The 21,212-nt window shown below is 36.7% G+C and overlaps 1 protein-coding gene across 1 annotated transcript in view; it reads left to right on the forward strand.

Moving 5' to 3' along the window:
• KIAA2026 (KIAA2026 ortholog) overlaps positions 1-21,212 on the forward strand; it is a 54,666-nt gene that overhangs the window by 19,772 nt on the left and 13,682 nt on the right. The window contains exons 5-6 of the mRNA XM_058826579.1: positions 5,069-5,158; positions 16,763-16,878. Of these exons, the coding sequence (XP_058682562.1) occupies positions 5,069-5,158; positions 16,763-16,878 (206 nt within the window). The remainder of the gene's footprint in view (positions 1-5,068; positions 5,159-16,762; positions 16,879-21,212) is intronic.

Below are 21,212 nucleotides of genomic sequence, written 5' to 3' on the forward strand. Positions count from 1 at the left end.
AATAGTTTCTTACATTATTGAATAACTTAAACTAATTAAGTTGGCTATCTAAAACCTAGCCCAACCTTTGAGCTTCAGATAAAACATATCTGTCTAACTGTATATTTCTCTTCTGTAAAAACCTTATATTAAAATGTAACAAAATACTTCTGGCTCTTTTGATCAGAGCTAGGACTCGTATCTGTTTTAGGCGAGACTCGGACTGATCAGTATTGAGCGGTTTAATCTTATTGGGGAGTTTTTTAACAACAACTTTAACAACTTAGCCCGACTCTTTCAAAAGGTATGACTGTTAGAAGAATTTGCAAATATTAAACCTTTTATATTTGGAATAGTACTAAAACCTTTGGAGTCTAGTAATGTATGCTTCAATATACTCTTCCCCACATACATGAATGGCCAAACTATGAAATTATATAACTGGTTGAAGGTACAAGTGTATTTTTTAAATATTTGGTAAATCGGCTTAGAGCTAACAGGCCCTGTGAGATATGCTGGGAGAGTATAACTACAAGAATATTGCTATTCATGTCCGCACATCAGTTCTTTTGGAGTGAAAGTTAATTTACTAAGAAGTATAATATGTTTCATATGCCTGCAGCCTACAAATGTAAGGAAAAACCCAAACCCAACCAGAAGGCACTGCAGTTTATAAGATTAGGTCCTGTATTTAAGTATAGATCTTCTGAAAATCATGACTCGGCTTTAAAGATGAGTAAATTAGTATTAATAAGTCTTTTAATATGTGCAGGGACAGAAATCAAAATCAATTATTAATGAAAATTCAGTAGGTAATAGTGCTACTTAATCTAACATCTAGAATGCGGTTTTTACAATATATAGCTCAAAGCTGCTTTAAAAAAAAACCTTGCAAACGACAAAATAAACTCAAATCAAAAGCAGATGCAAATTAAATTCTTTTTACCAAATAAAAATACACAAAAACCAAGTCCCGGTTTTAATATTTTGAAAATTACTGGAGAAGTGAGTTCATAGCTTCACAGATCGTGATTTAATTGTCTCTTGCTTATTATTCTGAGTTCCAATCTTATTACTGTTGCTCATTAACATTTTAAAGAAATTAACACTAATTTTAGTGCTGTACAGAAGGGACACTAATGTGTTTTTTGTTTTTTTCCCAGTTACAGAGTACATTTAGGTTTGGTGCTTCACTCAGTCTTTCCTCATTTCACCTCATGTACATTCACATGTAGTTGTATAGACCTACATGTATGATGATTAAGAGGAAAAGGAACATGCATGCTCTGTTTCAGTGTGTCTTTAACATTTTCAGTTTTATCAGCTACAGTCTAAATTAAATGCAGATCACAGAAGGGGGCTATCTGGACGTTTTCTACATGTATATGTCAGTGATAAAAGTGCAGCTTCATAGGAAATATAATTATTGAGAACAGTCATTACACAAATAACTTGAAATAAAGTGTGACACCTTGTTGAAAAGAGTAAAAATTCTGCAAAAAGTTTGTCTGAAGTTAAGGGGGCAAGGAAAGAGCATCAGTGATCTGGTGGAATACAGTAGGTTTGTATTTATCAGTAGATCCACAGATTAGATATGGTTCTGTGATGTTAAAGAGTTCATATATAAGTTGATTACAGGAGAGTCCCAAGTTGGAATGGAGCTTGATCCCCCTGTCTTCCTTTAAAAAGTTCAGGGCAGATTTTTTTTTTTGGTGTCTTTCTTCCTTGAAGTCCTAGGAGTCGATGAGGGTTTTTGAGATCTGAGATTGCATCATAAAATCAAAATTGAACACTGAATTTGAAATCTTATTGACTATCTGAAGTTTCCACTGCATACAATTGAAAAACAGGATGCTTATTGCCTATGAAAAATAAGTCCCTAAGTAGCAAGTACTGTGCCAGATATGATGATGTCTTTGTTGCAGTTAACATGTACACTTCTAATGAGACTATGTTAATGTAAATGTTTATAGCCTGGATCTTTAAGCCACCATGGAGTGTTCTTGAGAATAGGGACTAATCTTTTACTCTCTCGGATAATTCAATACAGAAACATTTTTTCACTTCAGATTATTTTCCTCATGATAGGTGATTAGAAGGCATGTTCTTCAGAACTACCAGTAAGCTATCAAAGTGTGACAAAATATTAGATTGTAACATTAATATTTTTTTTGGCCTTCATGTTAACTTACTCATCAAAACATACAAAACAGGTGTCCTAGTTTAGGACAAATTAGGGAGGAAAACTCCAAATGGGGATTTCCCCAGGGAAATGCCTCCTCCCCACCAACTGGTCCGGGAAAGGAAAAAAAAAAATTCCTTGGAGAGAAGTGGAAAAAGCTGTTTATTTAACAGAAAATTGAATAATATTAAATAATAAAACCTCTTGCTGTTCGATGGAATGGCAAGTCTAGGGAGAAAAGTTCTTTTCATGTGGTGTAGCTCGGCTCGCTCAGGTTCTTATCAGTCCCTCCGGCGCTGGAAAGTGCCGAGGCCCAGGCCCCGGTGGGCCACAGGCGTGAGCTCCTGGGGTTTGGCTGGGTGTTCAGTCCAGAGCAGGCTTGCACAGATCCAAGAAAAGGAGAAAACAAAGGTCCAGGGAACTCCTCTGCCTCAGCTAGCTAAAACTAACTAAAAGCCAGAGAGAAGCTCTGTCCCGCTGTCTGTCCGTGCTGCAGACACCACAGTCCAGGAGCGAGATGTGTGGGAGTGATGTTTTTCTTTAACACAAACTGCGCGCTTCTTCTTCCCCCTCTCTTGCTCTCAGAGCCAGCCTTAAAGGTGCAGAACTTAATATATAACATAAACCAGACGATTTGGGATACCAGTATCATAAAGTCACCCCAGGACAACAGGTTAGAAGGCAATGTTGTTTGTAGAAAATTGAATCTTTGAATTCCACCAATTACCAACCATGAACAAAGAACACTGAAATATGAATATCATTGGAAGAAATAGCATCTAGAGTCCATATCAAAATATATTTTCATTACTGTTCTTTTCATCCTACCTTCAAAACGCTAGCTTCATTCTCTAAGATAGGAAATGTTAACCACATGAGAGAAGTTTCAGAATTAACTTTTTCCCAGTTAGTATGCATCTTTATTTCCTCATCTCAAATCGTACTGTGAATGAAAAAAATCAAACTTTTTTCTTGAACCGTTTTTATAGTGCTTTTCAGTACAGTATTAGAGTATTTAAAATACTAAACTAATTTTGGCTGTAAATCCTCCAAGCTCAGCTGCTGCTACCTTCCTTGTTTTACCAGCAGGTAACTGACACACAGTTGTGACCCTCAAATGTACATCTCATCTGATGAAAATGAAACTTAGATGAAACTAATGAAACTAACTGATGAAACTTAGACACTTGATTACTCTTGCCTGTCACCCTCAGCCCCAAGGCAATTAAACTATTTATTGGCTTTGTTTTTTCCCATTGATGTAGTTTGGATTGGTCTGATAGGAGAAAATAAAAAGCGGCAGTAGAATTTAGTAACTGAATTGTCAATCAGGTGTATAGTCAAAAAATGGATTACAAGTGTGTAGGAAAAACCTTTATCCATGCCTTTATTGGCTTTTGTTAAGTACTTTGCGATGTACTGTTTTGCTTAATTATACAGTGTAATAGATTTCTTCACAGGCCAGAAAAAGCCAGTATTTGGCTTCAGTTTATATTTTAAGTATTTGGGACTCCTTAAAGTGCAGAACATATAATTTGAACCTAATAGAGAGTTACCCATAGTAATTCTGTTTTCTGGGTAAAGATACCTTTCACAAGTAAATTTAGCATAGATTGTCTGTGCAAGACACTGCCAATTTCCTTATTAATTTGGTATTCTACACTTGATAAATGTGGAAACTGTAAACTCTGATTTGAGTCACTCCATTTCCTCAAAGCTCCAAATATGCACTGTTATGAAAATAGTGACATGTGTGCACTAGAGGTTTCTAAAATTTATTTTGCTAAAAGTGTCAATTCAGTGTTTTAATAGTTACTAGAAAAGGAGCTATTTTTAATATTAATTTGCTGAAAATCTAAAACTGCACATGAATTTGAAGTAAAAATATATTGTTATAAATTAGTGATCTGTGAAAAATACTTAACAGGTATTTGATAAAAACATTTTAGTGAGAGTGAGTTTTGTATGGGTGTTTTAAATTTCATTTTCTTAAGTTATTGCAACGTGTTTTCAGTAAACAAAAACATGTCTACCTAAGGGCATTCAAAAGAAGCAAGTCTTAATAAAGACTATAAATCCAAAACATCTAACATCTTAATAATTTCTGGTTTTCTAAGTCTTAACTTGCCCTAGATGATGGCTAGACAAAATGCACTGATCAACTTCGGCAATTTTTTCAAGGAAAGAACATCCATTTTCTGAATGTAAAAAAAATGTAAAAAGCTGATTTCTAAAGACAAGAATTAGAAGAATATAATACTTTTTCAAAACATACATTAGGTAGGTAGATCTGGTCGATTACTAGGTTGCCTTAGAGTCATCAAAGTTGGAAGAAACCTTGAAGATCATCCAGTCCAGTTGTCCACCCAGCACTGCCACTGTCACCCCTATGTGGTTACATCATCAGATCCAGATGCCTTATTGGAGGCATCCATACCCGGGGATGGAATACTCTGTGTATGCATGTAAACTCGTGTTCAAGAAAAGTTGTACCAAGTGTAATATGCTATAAACATAGTATACTACAAAGCTAGTATACTTACTTTGCCAGGGAGTTATTTGGTACTCAAAGCTGTTCTAAAGTTATCACTGTACTTGAGACAAATTTGGTAGTTGTCATACACAGAAGTTTTAAGAAAATACCTACATTTTGAAATGGAAGCTTACAGGTAGAGATATGGTTTATGTTTGAAAAATAAGAGTGTTTTCTACTTAGATTTCTTCCTCTCAACAAGTCCTGGTTTTTTTGTTGTTGTTTTTTTTGTTTTTAATGTTTAAAAATACTGTAAGAAAATAAAAATCAAATGGTGGCACTAAGTAATAATGTGCTTTTAAAGCTTATTTAATTTCACTGTACATTTTCCAAGTCCCACATCACCAAGTGTTTGTGTTCATTTGTTTTTTTAGCTTATTTGCACTAATCTTGATGAACTCAGGGAATTAATCACAAAGATTGAGAATGAACTCAAAGATCTGGAGGACATTAAAAAGAAATCGGTATGTGACATTAAAAGCTTTCTCTTGTATGGTTATGAAACAATGTCAGTTACTTGCTGAAGCCTGTCAACTGAAGTTTTTTATGCTGCTTAGTAACTGCATGAAACCTCCTAAAGTTGATACTTGGGGACTGTAATCTTAATCTTTCCTGTGTGTAATGTTCTGTTCTCAATGTTTTTATGATAAGTGAATTCAGTACCTGTGTTAGCACTTCTCCATGCCAAAACAAAATATAGATAGTGATAATACCTTAGAACGAGTAGTTCATCTCCATTAGACATGAGACTGTTTTCCCTTGAGGACAAGTTCTTACCAACAAATAATTACAGGATAGAATTCTCATATCTGCCTATGCAGTGTTGATCAGAACTTCTAGCGAGCTAGAATTCTTAATTCCTCTTTTTTGCATGTGTTATTAAAATTTACTTTGTTTAATATTTACTGAAGGAGTTTGTACCAGAAAGCACGCTATCTCACTTTTGATATCAGATTGAGATAAAATTTTACCAATATACACTGTATCACTGAGTCTGTGCGACTGAAAACCTCCAAGGAGTAACAGATAAGAGAATCCAACATGTCTGACCTTTTGTAGGAGGCAGTGATTCTTATTAAGATGATGGATGGGTTTAAATACATGAATAGTGTTCATTTAAACAGCCCTCTACAGTGAGCTCTTACTACTTCTTCATTGCAATTCTGTTTATTGAACTTTTCATAGGCACTTCTATGGTGGCATTTCTGTTCTTCTAGTTAGAAGTGTTGATTTTTCTATATTAGAAGTCAGGCTGCTTTTAATTGAAATGAAAGTTTATAGCCTCCTAAAGAATCAATATATTCTTAAGTTATTTAAAAAGGTGAGAGAGCTGTGGTAGAAGAGAGACAAAATAAATTAGGATTCTGAAAGACAAGTATTAGTGTAAACAATTAGCATAATAGTTGTTAATGTAGGCAAAGGAATAATACCAGCTTAATCTTGAAATTATTTTGTAGTTGCTAAATTGCAAACTGGTTTTATCATAAGAAGGTTATCAGAAGGGCTATATCAGCAATAGGATAAAAAGCCAAAAATTAGATTGAAATGCTACTAGAGCAGATCAATAATCTTAGTGTAGGTGAGTCTTTAAGTCTAGTACAAAACTGTAGGAACAGGACTTCTTCAAGGGTAGACAAATGCTAAATATGTCATAATTGCACTTTAAACTGAAATCTGATAATGTCATTATGTAAGTAAGTTGCATGACTTCAGCAGGAATACTATGTTTAGTTCTAATCGTACCATCTTAAAAAACCCAAACAGTTAAACACAGGGGAATTAAGATACAATTCATTCAGCATTCAGAAGTTGTGAGGTAAGGACAATCTTTTTGTTGTGTTTTAATTGCTGAAGAAGTGGTTATGAGTAAACAGTAAAGTGAAATACCGATTCTGAAAAAAATATTTGCTGGGGAAATGTCACATTTACCTTTTAAACAAACAAATAAAAAAGTGCTATATTAGGTGAATTATAAAAAAACCCCTCATTTGCTAAAATGATGTTCTGCTTTATAAGGAAAGTCTTTAGGATTTCATTTTTGATGTCTAACACCATGTGTAATTATGTTTGATGTCTGAAAAACTGAAGAAAATGCAGACTTTCATTCTTCAGCTCTAATGAAATGACAGTGGCAGTTTCAGAAGCATCCAGAACTGAGTTTGTCCAGTTTTTCTGAAGTGCATTTGTTAAGTAAAACAATATTCTAATTTGATAATGGAAATTTGACCTAATGTGAAAGTTTATTTTAATAGGTTGTCACTTACTTGCTGTTCATGGACTTCTTTCTTGTTTTGACTGAAAGATGGTGATGTTCTTATTACTTCATTCAAAAATATTGGTTTTTGTTTGCAGTAAAGACCTGGGTGAAGCCATGGGAATCTTCTTCACAAGTAACTTCCTTGATAATTTCAGTTGTAGTAGTTGCTAGCATATGTTGCTGAGAAAAACCTTCAAGGCGGGCTTTAGAAGGACACATTTTAGAAGTACAGCTTATTTAACTTTAAATTAAGACTTTCAGCTATAACCTTTTCTTTGTTGTAACCTCCCTTTTGTTACTTTGAAGACCATACTTGAGTACATAAAAGAAATTCTTTCTCCAGAATTTGGAAGTAATGGAGTGCATGACTAAAGAGCTGAACTACAGGGCCTTTTTAGTATGAATAAACCTACACTGTTTTCCCTCATTTTTTTTTGGTAGTTGGACTGGTTGTATCTGATACTTTTCACAACATCAGCTTGAGATAACAAATGGCGTGACAGATTTTTGTGTGGCAAGTTAAAAGAAAATTAGAATAGGGTTATGTAATGGAAAGTAATGGATAATTTTAAATTTGTGCATTTCCACAAGTTTCTTTTACAACAATGAAATTATAAACCTGTTGGAAAGTATTTTCACAGTTTGGCTGATTAAAACAGTTTGGTTCTCTACTCTTATATACCTGTATTATCTTTTGAATTAGCTATGTGTAATATTTTTCCTTTTAAAAAGCCTTGTGCTTTTTCTTGATTACTGGTTAGTTTGTTATATCTGTGATGACATTTGCTTTGTGCTAGTTTGCTGTGACTTTTAAGAGAATTAAATTTGACCTCAGTTCTTTAATTTTGAAGAGTTCAACTTTGTACTTGAACTCCAGACACTGTTCTGAAGCAACACTGCAATTTCACATATGCATTCAACTGACATAAGCCAAAACTGCTGCCAAATAAATAGTTCTTACACCCTGTGTCTCTGGAAGCTTCTGTTTTCTGTGCCATCCCATGCGAGAGTCTAGCAAAATTCTTTGTTCATTGCATGGTGAGAGTAAAGTACTTCGATTTATCACATTTGGTTGGTGAATTGTTTATAAGCCGGACCAGTTTACCAATACAATTTATCATGGAGTTGCACAAATAGGAATACCTTCTATTCTGCTACAAGCTGAGTTGTCATTGTTAGAGCAGAAATGGCCATCTACAGGCAAAAGAAAGTGAGACAGATTTTGACAGGAAAAGCACCTTTGTGTAGCAGGTGAAATTGTATGTGATATTACTATTTTGGGTGTTCTAAAAAGTCTGTTCCTTCAGCTACTGAACAATTCCTTTCTTTACCACGTATTACATATCCAGAAGGAGAGGAGAAATGAGTCAGATTTGCTATTATTTAAGTAGCTGACTGGAAATAAGAATGTGAAGGGTGCAGAAAGGGGACTTAAAGTTTAATGTTTTGTGTACTGCCTAGTGAAAGGCTGATTCCCAAAGGAATGTCTACCCTAGAATTTCTTCTAGCTCTTGTACATTGCTTAGGACATGTGAAGCTGCATTGTTTAATTATAAACTGGAGTAAAGGTTGAATTGATAGAAAAAACCCCAAAATTTACATTAATGAAAATTAGATACTAGTAGAAATTAGGCTTCTTTCGTTGCTAATACTTAGATGAGGTATGGGTGAAATTACAAGCAGTCAGTAAAAATTATAAACCTACAGTAGGAGAACATACTGGCTAAAAATTCTATTGATTTTTTCAATTGCATTTTTAGCTCTTGCTTGTTTTTTTAAAATTTAGACTGTGTATGTAATATGCATGGCCATTTTGTTGAATGTGAGCTTCTAGAAATTTTCTATAACTAGCAAATTGACCAAGATATGCAAAGTAGCCTAATTCCACATTTGCAGTGGTATTGCTGAAAAAAATAATTTTGACAAACACACATGATAGGGAAGCATTTTGCTAGTATATTTAGGATCACATAAAGACTTCTATCTAATATATGAAATTTCTTTTATGAGAAGAGGCAGTGAAGTAATGCATTTGGATCACTACAGAGGATAACAATTACCAGCCTCTGACATTTTGGATCCCGCTTTTTCCTAGGTCTTCTCTGTATGGTCAAATCAGTGGGACTTGCAGTGTGAATGGAAATCTTACTGACTTTCAGATAATCTCCCTCTCATGTGATGTGAAGTAATTTTTTGTGTGTGTGTGAAGCTGTTAATTAAGCTGCTTAGTTGATCAGTTGTATGTACTTAACTGTTGCATATCATAGCAGAAATTTTTAATTTTTTTTTTATTTTTTCAAACCCTTCTTGACATTGTGTAGTATGAAAGTGACAGGACTGCAGGTACTTGCGTATAATAATGAACTTAGGGTTTTTTTGCAGGTGCTAGCTGAATTTGTATTAAAATGAATGGGGTTTTAAACATGAACATGGAAAGATTTCTTGTTTACTGAAATACAAGATGTTATTTTGGTAGCACTATTGGATTTGAATCATGCCCTCTAATTGGTAAGTGCATAGCTGTCTAGGGGGGTGAGAAGGAAGGCTGGAGCCCAGGATTCCCGCAGTTAAGAGAAGAGAACCTTCCCACAGAAAAGGTTAAAACAAATAATGGGCAGTACCTTCCTGAGAAGGTGACTACATCATCCATACAGAGAGAGAAAAGTCAGACAAAGATTAAGGGAAGGAGAATTTTTTAATCAAAGGACACCAGCCAAGGTTACAGGTAATTATGCTTTGGAGAAAAGGCTTTATTGTTTGCAGAGGTCTGTAACACTCTGATGTTCTTGACTTAAAAGCCAAAAAAGTAAAATCCTCCCTTTAAAGGTTTTGTGTTGCCATTGTTCCTGGAGGTTATAATGAGATGGTCCCAGGAGGTTGAATGCCTTTGTCTTTGGAAATGGTTATTTGTTTAGGCAGGTAAGTCAAAAGATCTCAAAGCAAACTGAGGTTTTCTGCAGCATTAAGTCACCTACAAAAGTATGTATTTCAGAGCATACCTGAAAATTTGAACTGAAAAACCCAGTGGTTTAGGTCAGAAATGGAACTTCAGACAGAAATTAATTTATGAGGCTTTTCAAAGGAATATATTTCAATGTCCAGGGTGGAACATACTTTCCATGTTTTTTTTTTTTATGAGATTCCAAATAAGCTGCTGTTAAATTTGTTCATGAGGTGTAAGTATCTAAACTAGGAGACAGCTGAGACTTCTGAGGTTTTTAATTGATTTGTTAAATTTTATTTTTAAAATATGTTAATATATGGAAAAAATAAGGCAAAATGGTTAATTTTAAAAGTTTATAAAATATTCCCTCTCTGTTCAGTGAAGAAATGGGAAATACTATCATGTTTGAAAATATTTGGCAGGGAACCCATGTTTGGATAAGAATCTACAGGGACTTCTGAAGAGCTTCCCTTCAGCAGACTCATGTAACCATCAAAAATAGTTTATTAATATTTTAGTTATTCTGACCTTAACTTTGCAAACAATGAAGTGGGAAAACCTACTGTGTCTTCTCATTTGTGGCCTACAGAAACATTTTTACTATCTTATTATTTAAAATCTTACTCAGTTTTTATTCAGAGGTTGACTTCCTCTCCCCATTCCTACCTCCTCTTGTCCTGACCACTTCTTCCCTCCCCAATGAAATATGTGCCATGCTTGAGACTTTTGCATGAAAAGGGTTTTCAGTTATACTTGTTTTAATCAGCATTACTGTATATACATAAATGTACACTCAGACAAAAAATGCTATAATCTGAGAAATCCGTGTATGTACACCCATATGCAGGCTTAAACTGCAGGTAAAGTGAGCTACAATAAAAGAGATTCCAATAAATCACAGGGTTTGAAGGTATATACTCTCTTTTTATGTCCTTATCCTGCACACTTGATTTGTACTTTAGTCACTTCCAAATACTGTTATTGCTTCTCTTGAAAACACTAATATGAGCCCAAGATACTGAATTTTGAGACAGGAATTTACACATTTGCATCCATGCAGCTTCTTGTACTTCTGAGGACAGATTGAAGATGGTGAAGCATTTGTAACATTTAGTTGTATAATATGAATGAATAAGGCCAATTTTAGGTTTCAGTTTTTGAAATCTTCCCCACAGTAATTGTCGTCTCTGATATTTTTAACTTTGGCTTATCTCACTGGCATTCAGTATTTTTGTCACAGTCTTCAGTTTTCCTTCGCTTCTCCTGTTTTCTGTCTTTGTCTACTTTTTTTACAACTGTTTCTCTTGCTATTTCATGCTTTTCCATGTGTAACTGACTAAACCTCCGACAAATGTATTTTATTGGAGAAGGTTTCTTTAAACCACTTTTGCCATACACCTTTCTACAGTTCCAAATATGAAAGTGTGGGTTCTGCATCAGAGATGAATATGTATTCATACGTTTTTGTCACAGAAATACGACTGTGTATTCAGAACGTTTCACAATGCTTTGGATTTTGGTCAGTTAGTATGTTGTTCTGAAGAAATAATTCAAGGCATTCCTGTCAGCACACAGCACTAGCAAAACAGCTGCTTTTAAGATGCTCATCTGAAGAACACAGAAACGCTTGTATATCCAGAGTTAAGAAGATACTCAGATATATGAGAGGGAGTTAAGTAAGATCTTAATAACTTAGAAGATATAGATTTTTGTACATAGTTTAAGATCTACATATATCCAATTGCTTTGTAAGTTGCAGAAGTGTAAGTTAGTTAATAACTTTGAAGTTTTTCTAATGGAGGAGTAAAACATGGCAATTCAGTGCTGTATAATTTCACTGTTCTAAGTTCAACAGTAAGTTTATGCTGGTAATATTTCTCTTGTGTTTTTATGGCTTATATATTTTTATATATATATTTTTAAAATTTATAAATATATATATTTAAAATTTAAAATCAACACAGTGATGATTGTGTAGTCTAAAGAAATCCAAAGAATCTAAAGAAAATTAGAACGTGGTTAAACATCTGAATGAAAACAATTTCATAGTAATGAACTAAATCAGTCAAAGACGAAGCCTTGGTAGCAAGAAATTTATTGCACTTTGTTTTGGTGGTGTTATTTTTTGTTTGTTTTACTTTATTTGCTTGAAAGAAGAGAGTATGAGATCATTTAAGGATATTACTTGGTGTGATCAGATATATAGTTCATGGAAGTACATGCTGGAGCTAGGATTTTCATTAGCTGCTGGTAAATGCTCAAAGATAAAATTGATTAAGAGATGTCATAAGTGAATTTGTTTTATAATTTATTGTAAGTCATTCTTCCTGACTCTGCTTAAACACAGTATTCAAAGAATATCAGAGGTTGGTTAGCTTATAATGTTCAGAATGATGTTGCTGAAAGTAAAATACCAGATACTGACTTTCAGGAACTTTTACTGTAGAAGATAACGCTAAGCATTTTCAAAATTAAAACACTTTCAATAATGGATAAGTTTGCATAGTATAAATACATGGTCTTGTCATGCATTCTTATTCAGTCAAAATTGGAATTAAGTGTCTGAAATTGTGGTATTTGGCCCATTAATTAGTTATTAAGAACATTCAACATTAATCCACACATGATTTGAAAAAGTTACTGATTTCTTTTCTTTAGGTATCTGTTGTCCAAAGCAGCTGGAGATCACCAACTCCCTCTCTGTGTGACATCACTAGAAAACGCTAGACTGGTGATGTCACACATACCACAGAACCCTGCAGCAGAATGGAGCAGGCATATTAAGGGTAAGTTTTCTCCCTCCACCACCACCCCTTTTCAACAATATTGCATGGTTTTATAAGATTACTAATTTTCTTTACTTTATATTCCTCGGATATAAAGTAAAGATTACAGACAATCTTATAAAACTGCATAATATTGTGGTGTTGTGTGTGTGTTTATTTAAAAGCAAAACAAAAACTCCTATAAAACGTTCAGCCCTTACCCCATGTATCAATATCCTGGCTCCAGTCTGCTTTGGGGTTCCATGATAAGTATGCCAGAATAGTGTATGTTGGACAATCAATCACAGAGAGTGGAGTCAGCATTTCCTGGCTGCTCTGGATGTCAGAAACCTTGTTTTAAAAGGTAAGTTTTCAGTTGAATATGTTGAATGTCTCTGCATTTATATGGAAACATTCAGCCCATTTCTGAAATGTATTTTTATTGTGCTTGCATTTTAAAAATTTACTTGTAACTTGACATAGCTCAAAGTCACATTTTATATTTCTCTGTCTAGTTCTCCTCGGTTATTTTCCTGTGTCAATACCTTATATTGTGTTTCCAGAAAAAAAATAGTGTCTTGTTTGTCACTACTTAGAACAAGATGGTAACTAAATTCTGTTTAATATCATTCTCAGTGATCTGGACAAGGGGATCAAGGACAACCTCAGTCTGTTCACAGACAACACCAAGCTGCATGGGAGTGTTGATCAGCTGGAGGGCAGGCAGGCTCTGCAGAGGGATCTGGACAGGCTGGTTCATGGGCCAAGGCCGTGCTGTGAGGTTCAACAAGGCCCAGAGCTGGGTCCTGCCCTTGGGTCACAACAGCCCCAGGCAGTGCCACAGGCTGGGGCAGAGTGGCTGGAAAGCTGCCCAGAGGAAAAGGCCCTGGGGGTGCTGGTGACAGCAGCTGAACGTGAGCCAGCAGTGCCCAGGTGGCCAAGGAGGCCAATGGCACACCTAAAATCCTTTGTTCAGTTCTGGGCCCCCCACTGCAAGAGGGACATTTTGGTGCTGAATTGAGACCAGAGAAAGGCAATGGAGCTAGTGAAGTGTCTGAAACATAAATCTTGTAAGAAGCAGCTGAGGGAGCTGGGGGTGTTCAGCCTAAAGAAGGAGGTTCAAGGGAGACCACAGCTGCCTGAAAGGCGTGTGTAGGCAGGTGGTCTTCTTTTCCCTGGGTACAAGTGCTGTATGTTTCTGATTAACATATACCTTTGAAGATCCAGCCTAAACCTCCTAAACTTCAGTTGAGTTTGTAGCTGATCTCTTGGATTATCATTTGGTATTACTGAGAATTTACAACACAGGCATTTGTGAAAACAAGTTTATTATTGATAGAAATTTATAGGCAGCTATGTAATAGGGAGTTAAGTCATAACTTCATTAGTTACTGTTTTGCCTTCCCCCACTCCCCCCTCCCCCCCATATGAAAAGAAATGCTGAATTTTGTAGTGATATGTCTTAAGACTATATTTAAATTTTTTAATGTCTTTTTAGTGTTTCATATTAAAGGTATAATAACATCTAGCATTTATGTGGTTGCACAGAAAACCAACTGAACCACAATAATTTAAAAGATCAGGATTTTTTTATTTTCCCAGTCTTTTTTGGCCTATGCTTGTTCTGTCCTGACTAGTTCTGAGGAAAAAAGATTCTTCTCATGGCTAAAATTTGTTCATGCTTCCATTAACAGGTTTATTGTCAATTCCAAAACCCCACTACGAAAAGTAATTGGGATAAAGGGAAATAATTAATCTATGTTTTTAAAAATTATGTTGCTATAAAATTTTCATTAAAATTACTTGGAAGTATGGTTCCTCTTTGCCTGTTTCTCCACTCTTTTGAGGTCATTCTGAAGGGTTGCACAGCTCTCTGGGCTATTTGCCACACTTCGCAGCTTAGAGCTTACTGAGGAGACATCTGCCCCTTAATCCAGGTCACTGATGAACAAGTTAAACAATACTGGAGCAGTAGTGAACCTTTGGGGACACCACTGGAGACAGACCTCCAACTAGAGCTAGCTGTAGAATTAGGGGCCAGGAATCTTTTTATGTGTGCTTTTGTAAGCAGAGGGAAAAGAAACATTTGTTTTTCTGTGAAGCAGTAATGAAGTCAGTAAAGTCTTGAAGTCTGTTCTTGACTAAACATTGTACATGTGCTGGCTGCCTAACGGTTGCTGCTTCAAATTTATTCAGTGGTCAGCTGATAATTATCTTTCTCATAAATACTCTCCTTTTCCTACTTAAGTCAAAATCTTATCCTTATTTAAAGACAAATTAGGCTCAGAAATTAATAATTTCTTGGGGTTTTTACTTTGTAGTGATTTTTCATATTTTTTAATATTACATTTTCATACATTTTCTTTGCTAGAACAACTGCATGTATAGCATTTCTATTTCACAATAGTAGTAGCATTGTTTATTTTTGCTAATTGATTTTTGTTTTGAGACAATGTACTAATGCTCTGTAGTATATAAATACACTATTTTAAAACAGCCTGCAAAATGTTTTATCTTACAAGAAAAATAAATCTGTGCATGTAATATTCTTTTGTATGTTAACAATTCTGTTGATTGCTGATATTAAGAGATAATACCAAGTACCTTGGTGGACTATGGTATACACAATGTCTGTTTTTGTTGTGGTGATTAGTGAAAGATTTTATGCATGTGACTGTCCACAAGTGAAGGAAATTATAATAGTTTACTGGCTTGTCTGTATGTTTGACACCGATCATTATGTCGTAATGTGGCATAATGATCCTACTTAAAATCTTTGCTTTTGTAATTTTAATTGAAGAATGAAGATAACTATTTGTTTTGTTATGTAACATGTAAATGATTATCCATAAAAAAATAGATCCCCAGTCTTCAAACAAGCATTCAACTTGAGTGATCTTGCTGTACCTTGGAGAGATCTGCTGAAATGTGTAGAGAGAAATTGTCCAAACTCCTTAGGAAGATCATTCTTGTAGACTGAAAGGCAGCTGTGACAAGCTTTATCCAGATTTCCTGCCTTATGTTTTTTGGTGTGCCAGACCACAGGAAGCTGTAAAGGATATGTGCACTATCAAAAGCTAAATGTGTATATGAAATAAGTAAGTTCCCAAGTCTTACTTCTTTTTCTGGCAGAACCATAATCTCTTTACATCTTCTCTGAACTAGTCAAGAGCTAAAATCTTCATTTACATAAAATGCACAGAGTTAGTAGAGTGGCAGAAGTACTATTCCACATCCCTTTTATAAATTACATATATATGCATTGCTCTGTCTTTTATGCAATGAACTACAGAATAAAGTTTTGGGAAGAAATATGTACAAGGGCTATCTGTGATTGTTAAGGGGTGTGTTCTGCAGCACCATGGCCACCATATTTGTCATTTCCCAATGTTTTCTCTCGTTATTCATACTTTCTAGATACATAAAAACATGAATATAAGATTACATATATCAGTTTTGAAAATAAAACTTTTTAATTACATTTGAATTAAAAACTTAAAGGATTTTATGTTGGAAAATTGGTCTTTGCTACATAGTCTGTTGCTTCATAAATGATGAATTTGCTAAACTTCGCTTTAAAAGAGTTTTTTTCTATAACTTTAAATAAAATGTAATGAAAAATTTTTATCCTTGAAAATTGTAGTAAAGTTTCTTTTGCTAGTAATAATGTTATAATTGATGCCACTTCTCTTAAATGAGATTAGGGTGGTATTTTCTTTAAAAATTTTAACTCAGAAAAGTGTACATACATGGTTGATTTCCCTGACCTTAGTGGATTACTACCTATGTTAGTTACTCATTTAATTTTAAACACATGGTGTATTTGTAGAATCCTGTTTCAGTTTTAATTTTCACCTGTAAAAAGTGAGTGTCCTTGCAGTATTACTTTTCCAACTAGGACATCATCCCTCTGTAGTATTAAAATTGAAGTAATAATGTCTTACATAGGTTAAGGGTAGATGTAACTCTGAAAGTTTCTAATCTTCTATTCTGGTTGTTTTCCTCATGTTATATCAGTGTTCCAGGATTATTGTAGTACTAATACAATCTAACAAGATTTAGGTCTAATGCTATGATAAATAAATGGAATTTATGTTTTCAGGGAAGATGGTACCACCGGAAGCAAGCAGTAAAGGAATTGCATGGTACGTTGTTACGACTGCTTAATGAACTGTTACCATGGGAACCAAAGCTAATTAAAGCATTTCAAAGAAACAGGTAATTACCTGCTCTTTTTTTTCAACAGTGGTGCATGGGATGAAAAACAGAACAAAATTCACCTTTTAAAAACTGATCAATAAGTTGACTTCCTAAATAAATAAAATTATAATAGTTTGAGGAGAAGAGTGAGGCACTGGCAGTTGGAAAAATATCTTATATTCCAGAGTTACTGTCTCCAAAAAAATTTGAGTTTAACCCACTAGTGTTTCTTACCTCTAGAACACTCCAGAATCCTCAAGCATGCTGATCAATAATATATCACAGTACAGCTAGGATTTTTATTGCTGCTTATTTGGTTAAGAAATGCTGAAAACCTTTCTCTAAGAACTATACCAGGGCTTCTTAGAATACTCTGACTATATAAAGCCACTTAAATTAACTATTAATGAATTCACTGCAGAGCAATTCTTGAAGCATTGTTTTGAGGTCTTTGTAACCTCAACCAGTAAATTAGAAATGTATCTGGAAAGATGTCAGAGGAAGATAAGTGAAGTAGTGACAGGTTTAAATCTAGTAAAGTGCAAGTATGAAGGTGCTACTCTGATTATAAATTGTGGAGGGATTAGATACTGTCTTGAACCTCAGTGCCATTCTTACCTCTTAACTCTACATCTGTTGCTATAATTGCACCTTAATTTTGCCAGGCAGGCAATTAAAAAGCAAGGCTTAAACTCTGTGACAAAGGAGAGGAAAATAGACTGGTTCTTAAATGTTGAGTGTGATAGAAGCAAGTTACACTGTTATGTGGTGCAGAGCTAATGCTGAAAAGTGTAAAAGGTGTCATGTTTAAAAAAACACGACAACATAACACCAAAGGCATTAAATTGGTTCCTCAGTACCTCATTTTTTGACTTTCATGCATGAATTAAAAATCTTATTTGGAAATTTGGGATACTGTTGAATATTTTGCTTTAAATAATGGACCCAAGTACAAGTTTTGGGTTTTTTTCTTTTCCTTTCAATTCTCATTTCTGTTCATTTACCTTAGCTGTTAATTTCTTCCTGTCTTTCACAATTCAGAATCCTTCTGGAAATGTGGCAGATATTATTACTGTCAGGAAGAATTTGTTTTCCAGTATGTGAAGTTTACAATTTTGTGTTTTTGTAAATTCTGTTGTGGAATGGTTTGCTGCCTAGTAATCATGTCTGTTAAATCACAGAATCATAGATTGGTTTGGATTAGAAGGGACCTTAAAGAACATCCAGTTCCAATTCCCCTGCTGTGGGCAGGGACACTTTTGCAGACCAGATTCCTCAAAACCCCATCCAATCTGGCCATCCAGGAGTAGAGTTTCAGCAACTCTGGACAACCTGTTCCAGTGCCTCACCACTGTTGCACTTCAGAATTTTTTCCCAATTTCTAATCTAAACCTACTGTCTTTCATTTGAAGCCACGGCCCCTTGTCCTCTCACTACAAGTTCTTGTACAGGTCTCTCTCCCCAGCTTTTTTGAAGGCTCCCTTCAGGTACTGGAAGGCTGCAATTAGGTCTCCCTGAAGCTGCCTCTTTTCCACGCTGACCAATCCTTCTCAGTCTTTCTGCACAGGAGAGGTACTCTATCCCTCTGATCATCTTGGTGACCTCCTCTGGACTTACTCTAACAGTTCCATGTCCTTCCTGTGCTGGGACCCCAGAGCTGATGCAGCACTGCAGGTGGGGTCTCAGCAGAGCAGAGCAGAGGGGCAGAATCCCCTCCCTGGCCCTGCTGCCCACGCTGCTCTGGATGCAGCCCAGGACACGTTTGGCTCTCTGGGCTGGGAGTGCCCATGGCTGGATCATGTCCAGCCTCTCACCCACCAGCACCCCCAAGAACTTCTCAGCAGGGCTGCTCTGATCTGTTCACCCCAGCCTGTGCTGAGACTGGGGATTGCCCCAACCCTGGTGGGGGTTTGCACCTTGCACTTGGTGCACCTTGCACTTGGCCTTGTTAAAACACGAGGTTTTCCCATTGACCCGCTTTTTAAGCTTGTCCTGGTCCCTCTGGATGGCATCCCATGCACTGTCACTGTTGAGAGGAACACAACACAGGACACTAGAGGTTCATGGAGCAGTAGCAAACTTCAAATGCAGCTGCTTTTTACAGGGTTTTCAAAAAACCCACCCTTGGTCCTGATTGGCTGAATTAGGTTACCACCCAGATCACTGGCCTGTAGTTGTCCATGCTGTTTGGGGGTTGGCTGGCATCTGTTGTTTGAATTTGAATTGCCTAGCTTCTCAGTGCCTTCCTTCTAAGCATGTTTACCTCTTTTCCCTAACAGCATAGACTTGAGTTATAATTAGGATTATCTGTAACTGTTAGGCCTCTAGGCAGCTGTTAGCCACCACAGTCCTCTAGGGGTGTCATATGCACCACTCAGTTTGGTGTCATTTGAAAGCTTGCTAAGAGTGTCCTCAATCCCTCTGTCTATCATTAGTGATGATATTAAATAACTCTTGTCTGAGTATGGACCCTGAAGGACATCACTAGCCCCTGATGTCCATCAGGATTCTGTGCCATTGACCACTACCCTCTGGATGCCAACACCCAACCTATTTCTTATCCATTGAATGGGTCTGCTTATCAAATCCCAGTCTCTCCAATTTAAGAGGCAAGGATGCTGTGGGGAGACCATGTCAAAGGCTGTATAGAAGTCCAGATAAATGACAACTGTAGCCATTCCCTTGTCCACTGATATACTCAGTCCATCCTAGAGGGCCACTGAATTCATCAGGCAGGACATGCCCTTGGTGTAACTGTGCTGGCTGTCTCAAATCACCTCCCTGTGCCTTAGCACAGGTTCTAGGAAGGTCTGTTCTATGATCTTCCCAGGCGCAGAGGTGAGGCTGACAGGTCAGTAGTTCCTACGGTCCTCCTTTCAACCTTTTTTAAGATCGGTACAATGTTTTGCTTTTTACTGCTATCTGGGACTTCATCTAACTTCCAGGGTTTATTTTTTTTTTTCAAATGTCATAGAACATCCTTGGTAAATACATCAGCCAATTCCCTCTCTTCTGTACATTCATATTCTTCAGGTGATCACGAACCTGATCTTTACTTAGTGGGAGGGACATTATTCTCCCAGTTCCCATTCTGCTTTCCATCCAGTCAGAAGGTTTGTGAAGAAATACTGCCCTTGAAGGCTGAGGCAAAAAGCCTTTGAGTACCTCAGCCTTCTCCTTATTCATTGTTACCAGTTTTTCCACCCTTATTTATCAGAGGGGGTCACCTTCTTTGGCCTTCCTTTTGTGGTTAACGTGCCTGTAGAAACCCTTCCTGTTATTCTTTGTGTCCTTTGCCAAGTTCAATTCCAGTTTTGCTTTGGACTTCTTCACCCTGACTCTGCACAACCAAACTTGATCTCTTCAAGCTTTTCTGGTTTCAGCTGCCTGTGCATTTGCTTCTTTCCCTTCAGTCTGACCAGCAGTTCCCTACTCAGCCCTGCTGTTCCCTTGCCTTCCTTCCCCAGTTTCTTGCTCCTGGGGATTGCCAGCTCTTGCACTCTGTGGAAGACTTCCTTGCAGATCTGCCATCTCTGTTGCACTCCCTTGTCCCTGAGGGAAGTCTCCCAGTGGATCCCACTGGCTATCTCCTTGAAGAGTTGGGAGTCTGCTTTCCTAAAGTTCAAGGCCTAACTTTGTTCCTCGCCCGGCCCATATTCCTCAGGACTGCAAACTCCACCAATGCATGATCACAGCAGCCCAGACTCCCTCCAGTCTTGATGTTCAAGGTCAGCTCACTTACACTGGTGCCCATCAGATCCAGGATTGCATGTCCTCTGGTAGGGCTGCTGTGTATTCCTTGGCTCAAGAAGGTATCCCTCATGCTTTTCAGGAGTCTCCTGGCTTGCCTGCAGCCCGCTATGCTGCTTTCCCAGCAGATTTTGGGGTGGTTAAAGTGCCCCAGCAGGACAAGACCCTGTGATCATGGTGCTGCCTGTAGCTGGAGCAAGCGGGCTTCATCAGTAGGGTCCCTTTGATCAGGGGTCTGTACTTAAAACCACCCACAAGGTTCCCTTTCTTGCCTTGGTCCCTAATTCTTATCCACAGGCTTTTGACCTGCTTGTGGCTGTTCTTCAGAGACAGATGATGTCTCTACCTCCTGATGTAGAGGGCAACCCCTCTGCCTCTCTCTTTCCTCACCTGTCTCTTTTGGAGAGCCTGTAGCCATTGATAGTCACACTCCTGTCACATCCCACCAAGTTTCAGTTTCAAGGTGACAACTTTCTAGCATCACAGTGGTTTCCAGTGTCTGTTTGTTGCCAGTGCTGCATCCATGTGGTTATGGAACACAGAACTGTTGTGCAAAGTGAACACACTTATAATATATATGAGCTGTGACTGATAGTAGTAAA

This window comes from Poecile atricapillus, chromosome Z (genome assembly GCF_030490865.1).
Source record: "Poecile atricapillus isolate bPoeAtr1 chromosome Z, bPoeAtr1.hap1, whole genome shotgun sequence".
Lineage (NCBI taxonomy): Eukaryota > Metazoa > Chordata > Aves > Passeriformes > Paridae > Poecile > Poecile atricapillus.